General features: G+C 42.1%; 1 protein-coding gene across 8 annotated transcripts in view; it reads right to left on the bottom strand.

The window, feature by feature from the left end:
• ARSG (arylsulfatase G) overlaps positions 1-14,906 on the bottom strand; it is a 125,498-nt gene that overhangs the window by 83,683 nt on the left and 26,909 nt on the right. For 6 of the 8 annotated variants that reach the window (XR_014153303.1, XM_081849746.1, XM_081849745.1 and 3 more), the window contains exons 2-4: positions 9,259-9,414; positions 2,196-2,304; positions 548-912 (exon numbers count right to left, since the gene is read on the bottom strand). Coding sequence is in view for 7 of the 8 variants with exons in the window: in XM_081849746.1 (XP_081705872.1) it covers positions 548-777 (230 nt within the window). In the remaining variant the exon portion in view is untranslated. Of the gene's footprint in view, positions 1-547; positions 913-2,195; positions 2,305-3,990; positions 4,079-9,258; positions 9,415-14,906 lie in introns of those variants that run through there. The other 2 variants (XM_081849742.1, XM_081849743.1) reach the window with 2 other exon arrangements.

The raw sequence follows: 14,906 nt of genomic DNA, 5'->3' as shown, positions 1-14,906 counted from the left end.
TCCACCGTACAGATGGACTGGAAAATGATGGTGATTATGTTGGCTGGCCTCACAGAAATAAACAGAAATGTTAATAGTGAATAGTGAATAGCACAACCTGTCCCAACAAAACTGGTTGCTCCGTTCTACTTTATGTACCGTATATTTCCACAGTGTTTTTTGGAAAAGTCGAAAATTGGGGGTCATCTTATAGACAGATGGTGAATGCACAGGGGTTGGGGCTCTGGTGTGGGCAGCCCAGGCTCGGGTTTGGGTTCTGGCCGGATTTCTTAATGTTGGGTTAAAAAAAAAATAGGGGTTGTCTTATACATGAAAAATATGGTAATTTGATTGTGTTGATATCTGAATTGGCTTGTTGTCCTCTTCCCTCACCATCCCTTTTCCATCACATTTTTTAAAGTGCACATTTTTAAAAGGACAGGGTCTGCGTGACTTTTTTATTTTATTTTATTTTATTTTTTTAATCTTTGTGCAGTGCCTGGGGTAGCTTCCACCCTTTTTACGAACAGCAACAATAGTGGATGCTAAGTGTTGGTTTGAAGCTTACCTCATGCCTTCCGTTGCTATCTTATCCAAGTGAGGCGTGTCTTTTCTCAGGTTCCAGTTGGCCCCAAGATCTCCCCATCCAATATCATCTGCCAAAATTACTATGAAATTGGGTTTTTTGTAGCCTGATATTTTCCCACTCACAGAGACAAGTGGGTGTTGATAGTATAAGAGCCCTATGAAGCAGCTGGCCAGCACCAAGAGTAGTCCCTTCAGAAGCAAAATCTCCATTGTATCAGAAATGTTCCACTAGGAAACATCTCATGGATGCTAACAAGTTAGCTAAAAATATGCTCTTATAACTCCTTTCGTGCTTTCTTCACAGGCAATGTAAGAATTTCACATCATCAGAAACATATGCACCATCTGCAAAAAAATAGGAAATTATAAATAAAGATGAGAGGGAGGAAAACCCAGAGGCAATAGCAGCACACATAATATTTATATGGAGTGTGCCTCGGCCTATACCAAGCCTCTAGGTGATGGCCTGACTTGATGACGTGGAAACCTCTGACAACATGGAGGGGAAGTTGCTGGAACCCACCAGAATTTTGCTAAAGCTTCCAGGAAAGTCCAGCTCCACATCTATGGGAAGCAGAATCCCAAATTCATTAACAGACTCCAGTTTTCAGACAATTCTACAGCAAGCCTGCTTCAACCGTCTTTGCAAGGTAGAGAGAAGTGTCTTTGGACACTGAAGTCCAACCCCAGAAAAAAGTTAGGACATGCTGTATTTTTCCATGTATAAAACTATACTTTCCCCCAAGGGGAAAAGTATAAGGGGGTCGTCTTATACACGGAATGTTTAAAATATTTATTTCTTAATTTGGGGCTCAAAAATAGGGGTTGTCTTATATATGGGGGCGTCTTATACACGGAAAAATACAGTACTTAAGCCATATTGAAATCAACGGGTAGGTTGCTCACACAACTAACAAGTTCACTTCTTCTATGAATGCTTCCTTGAAGAAAGGTCTCTGTGTTCAAGGGGCATGTTCAGAAGCAAGTGTTCAGGATAGCACTCTGAAGGTCCCTAGATTCCACACAACTGAAGTACAACTGTCTCTAGAGCAGACCCATCTGCCAAAACATTATTCACCTACTTATTCCCCCCCCCCCAATAGTCTCAATAGATGAGGGTTTGGGTGAGGCGAGGGGCATCATTGGCACTCTTGACAACTTCATGCAGAGTTCAGGCCTCCACCACAAGAGCAGATCTCAAATTTTGCTTCAGGCATAATCATCCTCACACTGAGCCTTAACCAGAAGTTGTACCTCCATCTGAGTAGCTAGCTCGGCTTTCCTTGAGCTAAGCCTCCTTGTTTAAAAGGAGCCCAGCTTGCTATATCAGTCGTCAATTCTGAAGGAGGTGGTGGTGGGGAGACACTGGCACAATGGGGTCCTTCAGCCCAGGTACTTCTGGTTTAGTATAAATACCCTGATGGTTATTCTTTCTGTCACTCCAAACCTCCAGTGATATCCCTTTAAATCAGGCATAGGCAAACTCTGCCCTCCAGATGTTTTGAGACTACAATTCCCATCATCCCTGACCACTGGTCCTGTTAGCTAGGGATGATGGGAGTTGTAGTCCCAAAACATCTGGAGGGCCGAGTTTGCCTATGCCTGCTTTAAATCCACAAAATTCTCACCTTGGCATCTTAAGTTGATGTCTGTTTTTCTTCTGTGTATCTCAACCCGCATTAGATGACTTCTGAATTTGATCTGGAGAAGAGAGAACTTCTGACATACCTAGTTTGCCTATACCAGAAGACAAAAATAAATAAAAACAAAAATTTCATTGGAGCGGGGGTGTGGTGTGGAGGACCCATTTTTGCTTTGGCAGAAATCAGAATTGCCATTTTCAAATGCACAGCTGAGTTAAATTTATGAGTGTTTTCACACATATGTAAGGCAAGGTTAAAAGAAGACAACACTATGCTTGCACACAGAAACAAAAACACAAGAAGAGCAGCATCTGTTCTTCCTAACCACCACCATGCATAGATCTTTTGAAAATAAAAATAGTTTTATTAATTTCCAATATACAGACACCCCCCATTTATGCATTCAGTATGTACGCAACTGTGTATATATGCATTGTGCCAAACCTGGAAGTGAATTAAGAATTGCTAAAACAGCCCCAGAAGAGGTGTGAAGCTGTCAGAAAAGGCGCAAAAACAGAACTTTGCAATCCCACAGGCCTTCACAATTGCAATCCCAAGAGCCCTTGCACCAACCATTGAGACCTGTGGAGAGTTGAAGGAGGAGTTTGAGAGAGAGGAATCGTGCTGGAGTTTGGAGGTGTTTTTTGAGTCGTTCTTTGAGATGGCACCTAAATGCACAGCCTCTTTAACTTCCTCAGGTGATGACAAACCCAACAGGCAGCGAGCGGTACCCACGCTGGAGGAGGAATTGGAAGTGCTAGACTGCTGACAGTATGGCTTGAGCATGTGTGCTGTGGCACACGTTTGGTAGGAATTGTTAGTACAGTGGTATCTCGGGTTAAGTACTTAATTCATTCCAGAGGTCCGTTCTTAACTTGAAACTGTTCTTAACCTGAAGCACCACTTTAGCTAATGGGGCCTCCTGCTGCCGCTGCCGTGTGATTTCTGTTCTCATCCTGAAGCAAAGTTCTTAACCCGAGGTACTATTTCTGGATTAGCGGAGTCTGTAACCTGAAGCGTATGTAACCTGAAGCGTATGTAACCCGAGGTACCACTGTATATCAGTCCTCCATTGCTGGGTGTGTGATGGTTACATCACACGTCCATATTTACTTTCTAGGTTTGGAAAAGCCTGAGAACGGAAGGTAGCCTTATCTCTTCCGCTCTGTTGTGTTTTTGTACTTTTTACTTTCTATTCTCTCTCGGAGTTGAAGGGAGAGGACGCCATGATCGTTTGTCCTGTAAATATTGCTAAATAAAAGCTTAGTACGAGCACACAATTCTCCAATTCGTTTCTGCTGATCTCTACTAAGTGTGTGTGCGCATAGGCATCTGCTATGTGACGCTGGAGCGTCCCGGGACTGTTGATTTATGGATGCCCCGGAGCTGTGCAACACCAAGAAGACGCCCAGAGAGGTTTCGTCTCATCTTGGGGGCTGCAAGGCCCCCCCTCCCGGTGTATCCTGACAGGAATGAGTCCAGCATACATGCCGTTAAGGTACAAGAAAATCCGGGCATTGGAGGCAGCGAGTGCCTGTACACCCACAACTGGCAAGGTCCCCAGCCACGTGCAGGATGAGGCCCTGTTGAAGGCACGTGAGGCACTGAACCAATGGCTAGAAGACATGAACCGCCAGCCTATCCCCATTGATGGCAGCACCTTGCGCAAGAAGACTCTCAGACTGTATGTGCACTTCAGGCAGCCTGAGAAGGAGTTCTGAGCCAGTTCTGGCTTGCTGACCCGCTTCAAACAATGCTTCGATTTGAAGAACATTGGCACCTGTGTTGAAACTGCATCCATGGACCATGAGGCTGCCCAAAAATGTCCTGACCAACTGAGACAGAAGCGCCAGCTGCCCATCATCATGTTCCTCCTCAAGACACCATCAGCTCCACCAAGTGAGTCTCACCCAACAGCCAAGCACTTTGGGGGTACCAGTCCACCCTGCTTGTCATTGTTTGCAAATCGTCCTTCAGCAATGAGGAAGACTGAGTGCCTCCATTGCCACCATTCTTACCCGTATGGTAGGGCTGCTGGTTTGTAAAAGGGTCTTTTTTCTGGGGTTCCCAGAGGTTTTAGTCTGCAGGCTTTTTCAATGGGTGCTTCAATTAAACACAATTTCACCTATGCGCACAGTGCCTCGGAACGTAACCCCCACATATATAGGGGGGGTGCTGTAGAAGAGAAAAAGATACAAAAACAAAATGCTAATTTGCCACCCACACGTATAAATCCTTACTGTAAAAACACATTCATGCCTGAACTCTCACTTATACTTACGAGGTTTTGAAGGTTACCAGAAAAGCAATTTTCTCTAGATCTGCAATATGATCAAGATAGGACATGCAAAGGACAGGTCATAAAGGAGTCAGGGTTCTCTGTGCAGACAAGTGCAGAAGGCAGCAAGCGCAAGGATTTAAGAGTATTAAATGTACAAGGACATATTAAGGGTCTTTGCTGCAAAGAGTAGCTTGCTCTGCTCGATTTGGGCAGGCTCTGAAGTGAGCTGCAGTATATTACTGGTGCCATAAGGTATGGTAGCTGGCCTTTGCAGAGAAGGTCAACTACAAAAGAAAGGCACACAAGCGCATTCAAAAAAGATTACTTTATCGGGGAGCAGTATGATTTTACTGTATGTGTTAATAAACAAAAACCTAACCTATCCTCTCCTTCCCACCATGTAAGACTTTCTATTTCATGCTAATTCTATGCTGGTGTGCATTGTTCGGGCTACTTTCTTCTAATTTTGCTAACTTGAACAAAAAATATGATACTTTTTTTGTCATGATCTTCTTTTCTCTTGTCCTGTCATAGCTCAGCAAATGATGTTCAGCTTTCGTTTGTCACATAAATGTACTGTGAAACTCGGGGAATGTTGTTTGGATATGGACAGTCTTTTTTTTTCTCCTCTGTGCCTTATTTGTTGTAATGTCTGTTTCATATGTATATGTATTTGTGTTTGTGTACTGCAGTGAAAAAAAGAGTGTTAGAAATCGGGACAGAAGTGCTTCGATTGTAACCTGTAAAACTCGTTTAATAAACCGAGCATCTGAATGCAGCTTCTGTGCAGTATGAGCTGAAAAAGAGCTTGCAGATTGTTTTAAGAATTTTAAGGTCTCAGGTGTAGAATAAATATTCATAAATGCACAAACATCTAAATATATGAACCACATGTCTGAAATAGTACGGGAGAGCAATCCTGAAGCCATTTTGACTCTCCCAATGAACTCAAATATTCCTCTGCAGTAAGGGAGGCAAACGGGGAAAGCCTTCCCATTGTCCTTTTTGCTTGCAAAAACTGTCTTAAGGGCGTATTTGTGTATGAATAGGGCAAGCCCATGACCTGGATTCAGGAACTAAAGTATTAACCATTACAAAAGAATGGCCAAACTGTCCAGTTAATGCAATCAGTGACCACTGGCAGGTATCCTGGCAGGCAGGATTTCTGCTGTAGACTGCCTTCTTCTGTGATATGTATGTATGTATGTATGTTTTGAGGTGGTGGTCTTTGGCTACAGGGTGGGCAATTTCAAAAGTCTATAAAAGGGCTTGCACACCATCGTTTAGGGTTCTCCCTCCTGAGTATGGTGAGTGGGGACCCTGTTGCAACAGTTCCTTTAATAAAGATAAGGCTTACAAGCCGCTTTGCTTCTCAATTTACAGTCATACCTCGGGTTAAATGTGCTTCAGGTTGAGCATTTTCAGGTTACGCTCCGCAGCGACCCAGAAGTAACAGAGCACGTTACTTCCAGGTTTCGCCGCTCGCGCAGATGCTCAAAATGACGTCACACACATGCGTGGAAGCGGTAAATCGCAACCCACGCAGACGCAGGTTGAGTTTGCTTCAGGATGCAAACAGGGCTCTGGAACGGATCCCGTTCATTTCCAGAGGTATCACTGTACTCTGGTTGGCCTCTGTTATTTTCTCCTACTGATAGGACTCTATACAGGCTCTGGAATACCCCATAAGGGAAAAGGAGCAGTTTTTCTTATAACACAGATCAAAAACAGTACCCACAGTTAGAACTGCCAAGAAGTATAAACAAAACAAAATAAAAATGAAGTGTGCATACACACAAAAGCTCATACCAATAACAAACTTAGTTGGTCTCTAAGGTGCTACTGGAAGGAATTTGTTTGTTTGTTTGTTTGTTTGTTTGTTTGTTTGTTTGTTTCAACTATGGCAGACCAACACAGCTACCTACCTGCGCCAAAAAGTATGTTACTTGCACCCCTGGACATTTTGGCTTTTGTCACAAAAGGGTTCTGCCACCCTATCAAAACCATGGAACAGTAAATTGTATCCCCGGGGTGCAATCATAGACTCATAGAAATGTAGAGCTGGAAGGGTCCTCAAAGGTCATCCAGTCCAACCCTCTGTAATGTGGGAAATTATATTGGGACCGGCAGATCAGCCAGTTTTATAACTAATGAGCATACACACGGGCATGAAAAAGCTGACGACTACAAAGTCAGAGCTGACATTTTACAAGATGCCAACCTTCTGAGAAACTGGACAAAACTGACTCAGTTTGCAGGGCTGAAAGCTAGTTGTTTGCAGTCATCAGCACCAGCCTAATCTGAAATGGCAGAATGAATGTTATCAGGGGAGGGCAGTTGAAAAGTAGAAAGAACCAGCTTGAATAGCAAGGAGTACGAGACATTGTCAGTATAAGCAGTCACTAGAGGTGGGTGGAATGGGCTGGTTAAGTCCTGCTAAGACCAGTATTATGACAGATGTTTCCAGTTGTGTATCAATGACCTTGGGGAAAGAATGTGCAGCTGAAGATACAAAATTGGTAGGTCATTCCATGCGACCAAGGGGTGGGGGGGCAGAAAAAGAGTGACCTAGTTAAATGAGGGGCATGAGTAAATACTTGAATAAACAAAACAAAACAAAGCCCTGTGATAGCAAGAGGGGGAAAGGAAGAAAACCCAAGAAGCACCCTCTGCATGCCAAGAATTCAGAGGCGGACTGTTCTCAAACCTCCCAGAGTCAAGTTCACTGTCAAAGGCCAAACTTAATGAATGAATGAATGAATGTGTGTGTAACGATTGGAGATAACAACTGTGGTTAAATGAAAGACAGAAAGGGCATCTGTACATGAGATCCCACCTGTCATTCAAGTGTCATTTTAGTAAAACACAATAACTGGTTATTCAATGTAATAATGGTTAATATATTAAACATATCTCCAAGCAGTGTATGGAAAACTGAAGCAACAACTGACAACTTAAACAAAATATTACAAAAATACACAGTTGCATATAAAAACGCTACATTAATACCAAGTTACACACACATATATAGATATATCAAGCAATGTCAGTTCATTTTCCTTCTGACACATCCTCAGCGTTATCAAAAGGCCCCCAAAACAGATTGCTTGGTAGGCTCTCTTCACTTTGACTGATGAGCCTAAGTCAGTCTGAACTTCTGGCAAAGGGCTCTGTTTACTCTTAGAAAGCAAGCATTTCTCATGTGGCTTGCAAAACTGCAAACACTTCTCTCTCTTTTTGAAGGGGACACTGTGCTCTACCTATTTTAAAGGGCAAGAGAGATGCCTGGCCTGAACTTCTGGTTTAATGTTTGAGAAAACTAAAACAAAGGTTGTGACGTCTTTGGAAGTACCTTGGAACAGGTAGCCTGAGAGCCCTATCTGCGTCAGAAATGATTACTTTAAAGCAGGGGTTGGCAAACTTTTTCAGCAGGGGGCCGGTCCACTGTCCCTCAGACCTTGTGGGGGGCTGGACTATATTTTGAAAAAAAGAAGAAGAATGAATTCCTAGGCCCCACAAATAACCCAGAGATGCGTTTTAAATAAAATGACACATTCTACTCAGGTAAAAACACCAGGCAGGCCCCACAATTAACCCAGAGGTGCATTTTAAAAAAAAGGACACATTCTACTCATGTAAAAACACGCTGATTCCCGGACCGAAGTTAGAAGGCAATTGGGCCGAATCCAGCCACCGGGCCTTAGTTTGCCTACCCATGCTTTAAAAGTCTTCCTCTCCTCCCATCCTGTCCAGGAATCATTGAATTGTGGAGTTAGAAGGGACCGATCTAGTCCAACTCCCTGCAATGAAAATTTCAGCTAAAGCACCCATGACAGATGGCCACCCAACCTTTGCTTAAACATTTCCAATGAAGGAGAGACCACTACCTTCCAATGGAGTACATTCCCCTGTCAACTGAACAGCTTGACCCCCTTTTCACCAATCCTTTCTCTTCTCCTATTTTCCTTCATGTCTTTGGCTTAAAAAACAAAACAAAACAAAAACCACGCTGTGTCTTACCAATTTACAAATTCTAGTTGGAAAAAAATCCAGTGTCCGGCTACAATTGTATCCCAATCATTGCTGCCCTAGACAGCATCTTAAAAAGAAGCAGAGACATCACATTGCCAACAAAGGTCCGTATAGTTAAAGCCATGGTTTTCCCAGTAGTGATGTATGGAAGTGAGAGCTGGACCATAAAGAAGGCTGATTGCCGAAGAATTGATGCTTTTCAATTATGGTGCTGGAAGAGACTCTTGAGAGTCCCATGGACTGCAAGAAGATCAAACCTAGCCATTCTTAAGGAAATCAGCCCTGAGTGCTCACTGGAAGGACAGATCCTAAAGCTGAGGCTCCAATACTTTGGCCACCTCATGAGAAGACTCCCTGGAAAAGACCCTGATGTTGGGAAAGATTGAGGGCACAAGGAGAAGGGGTGACAGAGGAAGAGATGGTTGGACAGTGTTCTCGAAGCTACCAGCATGAGTTTGACCAAACTGTGGGAGGCAGTGGAAGACAGGAGTGCCTGGCGTGCTCTGGTCCATGGTGTCACGAAGAGTCAGACACGACTAAACAACATTGCTGCCCCTAGTGGGCTATATGGCATCCTAAATCAACCTCTTCAATACCGACAGCAATACCTGGTTATAACCAGGATTAGACTTGGTATACTTATTTGTACAACATTACTCTTGTTTATAAAACCCAATAAAAAATAAAAAGGATTAGAATACTGCTGTGTTAAGAGAAGTATGCTTACGGCATTACCTTCAAAGGAAGACTGGCTGATGGAAATCATGGAAGACGCAGAGATGGCAAAACTGGCGGCACTGATAAGAGACACAAGTTTAGAATCTTTCAAGGAGGACTGGAAAACTCTTCTGGTAACTTTCCATAGGCTAAGTTCACAGCAGGGCTTGAAGTCTAAGAAGAAAAATAGCAGAACATAGTAAGAAATCTGTTAAAAAGAATGAAACCGGATAGGATGGAATTCTTAAAATACAACTACGATTATAAACGTTGAGTGTGGGTGAGTCATTAGTATTGTAGAATAGGATTATAACCGCTGAGTGGCATGGTGTAACTTTGAATATTGAAATAAAATAAAGTAATAAAAGGGAATGGAATGCGGGTGGCGCTGTGGGTTAAACCAGAGCCTAGGACTTGCCGATCAGAAGGTCGGCGGTTCAAATCCCCAAGACGGGGTGAGCTCCTGTTGCTCGGTCCCTGCTCCTGCCAACCTAGCAGTTCGAATGCATGTCAAAGTGCAAGTAGATAAATAGGCACCGCTCCGGTGGGAAGGTATTCCACTATTCCACAGAATTCCACTATTCGGGGTGATTTCTTTTGTGTAGGAGTTTGCTTTCCAGCCTTGACGCAGTATATATGGTCCTGTCCACAGCACTGGCAAGTGTCTCTCTTAAGAGTGTATGAATGGGTGAGTTGATTCATTAAGAAGTTGTGAATCAGTTGCCCGAGGAAAATAAACAGTAAAGAATGGAAATTAGCTTTTCCATGAGCTTCCGTGGGTGAAAGCTACTTTCATGACTCATGAAGGGGGCAGATACTCTCTCTTTTCCAAACTAGTTCCCAGGCATGGATGCAAACCTTAACTTGCTGAGTAAGCGCTGAGTCATCATGTAATCCAATTTGCTTGGTATAGCTACGTGTATGAGTCACCGACCAGCCAAAACTGGGATTTCTTGGAATCGCAACACTAAAACACACATGTAACACTGCTACGTTATCTTCTGATACACTTGATTTGTGCCTCTTACAGACACTCACACCCTCCCTCTGAAGGGCTTAGGAACAATGTGCCTCAGGTCATCTTTGGAGGAGGGTCTAGAGACAGACCTGCCAACTGCCAGACTTGTTCTCTGCAATTCACGGAGAACTCACAAGGACTTGCACATAAACTTTTTTTTTTTTTTTAATAATTTTTTAATAATTTTCCAATTTTACAACAAAATAACATACAAACATCGACAAACAAAAACATACAAACAAGTATAATTTCATATCCTCATTTTCATAAACCTTCTTCCTCAGACTTCCCCATACCTCACCCTCACTGCATCCTTGTTTTACGGTTTTTCAGCAACCCTTTAATCCAATTAAATTATAACTTATTCTTTCTCAATTTCATCTTAATTCATCAAACAGTTTCAGCTGTAATTCTGCATCTTCCTTTCCCTTGACATTTTAGCACTCAATTTTATAACAGTTCTTAAGATAAGCTTTAAATTTCTTCCAATCTTCCTCCACCGTCTCCTTCTCTTGGTCACGGATTCTGCCGGTCATTTCTGCCAATCCCATAAAGTCAATCACTTTCGTCTGCCATTCCTCCAGTGTAGGTAGTTCTTGTGTCTTCCAGTACTTTGCTAGAAGAATCCTTGCTGCTGTGGTAGCATACATAAAAAAAGTCTTGTCCTTTCTTGACACCAGTTGGCCGAGCATACCCAAAAGAAATGCCTCTGGTTTCTTATGAAAAGTACATTTAAGTACCTTCTTAATTTCATTATAAATCATTTCCCAAAAGGCTTTAATCTTTGGGCAGGTCCACCACAGGTGAAAAAAGGTACCTTCAGTCTCATTACATTTCCAGCATTTATTATTGGGCAAATGATAAATCTTCGCAAGCTTAACTGGGGTCATGTACCATCTGTAAATCATTTTCATGATATTTTCTCTTAAGGCATTACATGCCGTAAATTTAATGTCGGTGGTCCATAACTGTTCCCAGTCAGCAAACATAATGTCATGACCAATGTCCTGTGCCCATTTAATCATAGCTGATTTAACTGTCTCATCTATTGTATTCCACTTCAGCAACAAATTATACATTCTGGATAGATTCTTAGTATTGGGTTCTAACAATTCTGTTTCTAATTTCGATTTCTCCACCTGGAAACCAATTTTCCTGTCTTGTTTAAAAGTCTCCATTATTTGGTAATAATGGAGCCAGTCTCGTACCTTGGACTTTATTTTCTCGAAACTCTGTAATTTAAATTTACCACTTTCTTGCTCTAAGATTTCAAAATATTTTGGCCATTTAGATTCCTTGTTAAGTTTCTTCACCTCCTTGGCCTCCATTGGTGATAACCACCTAGGAGTTTTATTTTCCAACAAGTCCTTATATTGAATCCAGACATTATATAATGCTTTCCTAACAATATGGTTTTTAAAACCTTTATGAACTTTAACCTTGTCATACCATATATATGCATGCCAACCAAATCTATTGTCAAATCCTTCCAAGTCCAAAATATCCGTGTTTTTGAGAAGTAGCCAGTCTTTCAACCAGCAGAAAGCTGCCGATTCATAGTACAACCTTAGGTCCGGCAGGGCAAACCCCCCTCTATCTTTTGTATCAGTTAATATCTTAAATTTTATTCTGGGCTTTTTGCCCTGCCAGACAAATCTAGATATATCTTTCTGCCACTTCTTGAAACAGTCTAGTTTATCCACAATTTGTAATGTCTGGAACAGAAATAACATTCTAGGCAATACATTCATTTTAATAACAGCAATTCGACCTAACAAGGAAAGCTTCAAATTCGACCATATTTCTAGATCCTTCTTTACCTCTGTCCAACATTTGTCATAGTTGTCTTTAAATAAGTTCACATTTTTAGATGTCATATTAATCCCCAAATATTTCACTTTCTTTGCCACCATTAACCCAGTTTCACTTTGGAACCTCTCTCTTTCAACATTTGTTATTTTTTTTTTTCCAAAACTTTAGTTTTTTGTTTATTCAGCTTAAATCCTGCTACCTGGACTTGCACATAAACTTTAATTCCTAGCCAACTGTATCAATGGCCAGTCTTACACGGTGCCACTTCTTAGGAAATTCTAGCACAGAAGACTGGAAATTCTATTGTAAATCAACTACGTACAATCATACCTCGGGTTACAGACACTTCAGGTTGCGCTTTTTCGGGTTATGGACCCGCCAAAAGCCGGAAGTACTGGAACAGGTTACTTCCAGTTTCAGGGGTTGCGCATGCGCAGTAGTGCTAAATCGCGCTTTGTGCATGCGCAGAAGCACTGAATCTCAACCTGCACGTGCGCAGACGTGCCACTGCGGATTGCCAACGTGGATCCCGCATGGATCACGTTCGCAACTCGAGCGTCCACTGTACAGTGGTACCTCGGATTAAGAACTTAATTTGTTCCCGAGGTCCGATCTTAACCTGAAACTGTTCTTAACCTGAGATACCACTTTAGCTAATGGGGCCTCCCGCTGCTGTCGTGGCACTATTTCTGTTCTCATCATGAGGTAAAGTTCTTAACCCAAGGTACTATTTCTGGGTTAGCAGAGTCTGTAACCTGAAGCATCTGTAACCCGAGGTACCACTGTATTGGAAATGTTGCAACATCACGCACGCTGTCGCTTTCTGCAGAACTGAACTGCAAGGAGATAATGTTGGAACTGCCCTGTTGTCTGGAAGAAAGTGGTGATATATGGACTTGCTGAACATTAACCAGCAGGGAACATCTTTAGTTAAACAAAACAAAAGACTAAAATTCAATTTCCTAACCTTTAATCCATTACAAGGGCAAACTGAACACTAGAAAACAGACACGAAGGGCAATAAAATGGCTTTTTATAGAATTGTGCTTTTTTAACATTATTATTTATAGGGGAGGATAACAGCCTTGTGAAAGTTGACAGCCAGCTGCAGAGATACCATATTTCTCTGCGTATAACACGTCCCCATGTATGACGCCTACTTTTGGGAGCCCAAAATTTAGAAATTGTTATTGTTGTTGAGCTTCATGGTGGCAATCCCCTGCTCGATTCCCCACGCACAGCCTTGCCTCGCCAGCCATCTCCCGGCCCTGACTGCCTTGCCAACTCACCCAATACTTACCATATAAATCTGTGTATAAGACAACCTCCAATCTTTGACTAAAAAATTGGGGGGGAATTCATTGTCTTGTACACAGAAAGAATACGGTATTTAAAATCTTTGATGCTCTTATAAATATCCAAGACAGCACTAGAACCGAATTCAACTGAACATAAAATTGGGAGAAGCCTCAATTACAGTGACTTGGTTGAGGACTTTACTTCCAGGAAGAAAGTTTATTTCATTGAATAGGATGGACTCTTGACTGTAATGTTATTCATCAGTAAACTGACTGTCACCAATTTACCATATGTCATACAATATGCTTTTTAAGGAGGGTTTCTTCTTTTCTGTTTCTATTTACATATGAAGACAATGCCTTTTTTCCTTCTGCTATGATCTGTATTCATGTATTTACAATGTGGCGTTGATAATGTGTATTAAGTAATATTCTCTGCTCCAGTTGTAATAAACACTGACAGCAATGATGCATTTATTCACACATTCATTGCAGCTTTACGTACAGAATTAAGTGAAATTGTATGTGCTTCCATACATTTAAGGGGCCCCAAATGACTCTTTTGCCCAAGAGACCCCAAACCCAACCCCCAACCCCCCCAAAAAACCTCTGCCTGGGCTATAAAGCAGGTCTATGTCTGGATCCTCCTTTTCTGGATGCAGATATAAAGATAATAGCCAAGAGAAAAATTATAATTATATGGATAAGACTACATTTTTTTAAAAAAAACCTTTCAAATATAAATAGTTAATGGCCTAATTACAAGAACAGCAAAGGAAATGTGCCTAACAGCTTTTCTTGTTTTAAAATTACTTCCTAATTATTTGCCCCCTGTGTATCATCAGAAAGAAGGCACGCTATGCTTAAGCAGTACTTTTCATCCCGTACAATTATTGTATTTTACACTACATTTTTATTCCATGGGATCAAGATTGAGAAAGATTTGCCACCCAATGAAAACCGAAATTTTCTGCTGCCCCCAGTTTCTCACCCTGCCCTGAACTATACAACAAAGGCACATTAAACGTTCACAATTGCCTGGAATACTTCCTTCCGCCTGCTGGTTCTGATATTATTTTCATCCTGGACTTTGCAACTATGCCTATGCCCTGGGTGGGCAGCCAATGAGAGACCAAGGGCCCCACATTATATCCCCAGGAATGCAAGGGGTATCACCCAATGAACCACCAAGCTGCTTCTGGGCTTCCCCTCCAAGAATTTGGGCAGCAGCTGTTCCACCAAGACATTTTTACATAGCTTGAAGGAAGCAGCCCGGATCTTTTTGGAAACCAGAGCGTTTCCCTACTTAGCCTCAATGGCCGGTGAAATCTAAGGTTATATACTGCAGCTTGGTAAAGTTAGTTATTAGCTTATGCTGGAAAAATATAAGACAGCACCTTAGCAGGGGGGATGAGCAACTTCTCCAAAGTTATTCCTCTGGAGGAGGAGTTTAAGCCCTTATAAATATCCAAGCTTATTTGCTTAAAAAGAGTTGGGTATAGAGGCATCTTCCTTGTTCTCCCCTCATCACCTCCTTG

The sequence above is a fragment of the Podarcis erhardii genome (assembly GCF_964252035.2).
Source record: "Podarcis erhardii genome assembly, chromosome: 2".
In the NCBI taxonomy this organism is placed as follows: domain Eukaryota; kingdom Metazoa; phylum Chordata; class Lepidosauria; order Squamata; family Lacertidae; genus Podarcis; species Podarcis erhardii.
This window is presented reverse-complemented; position numbering and strand designations above follow the sequence as displayed.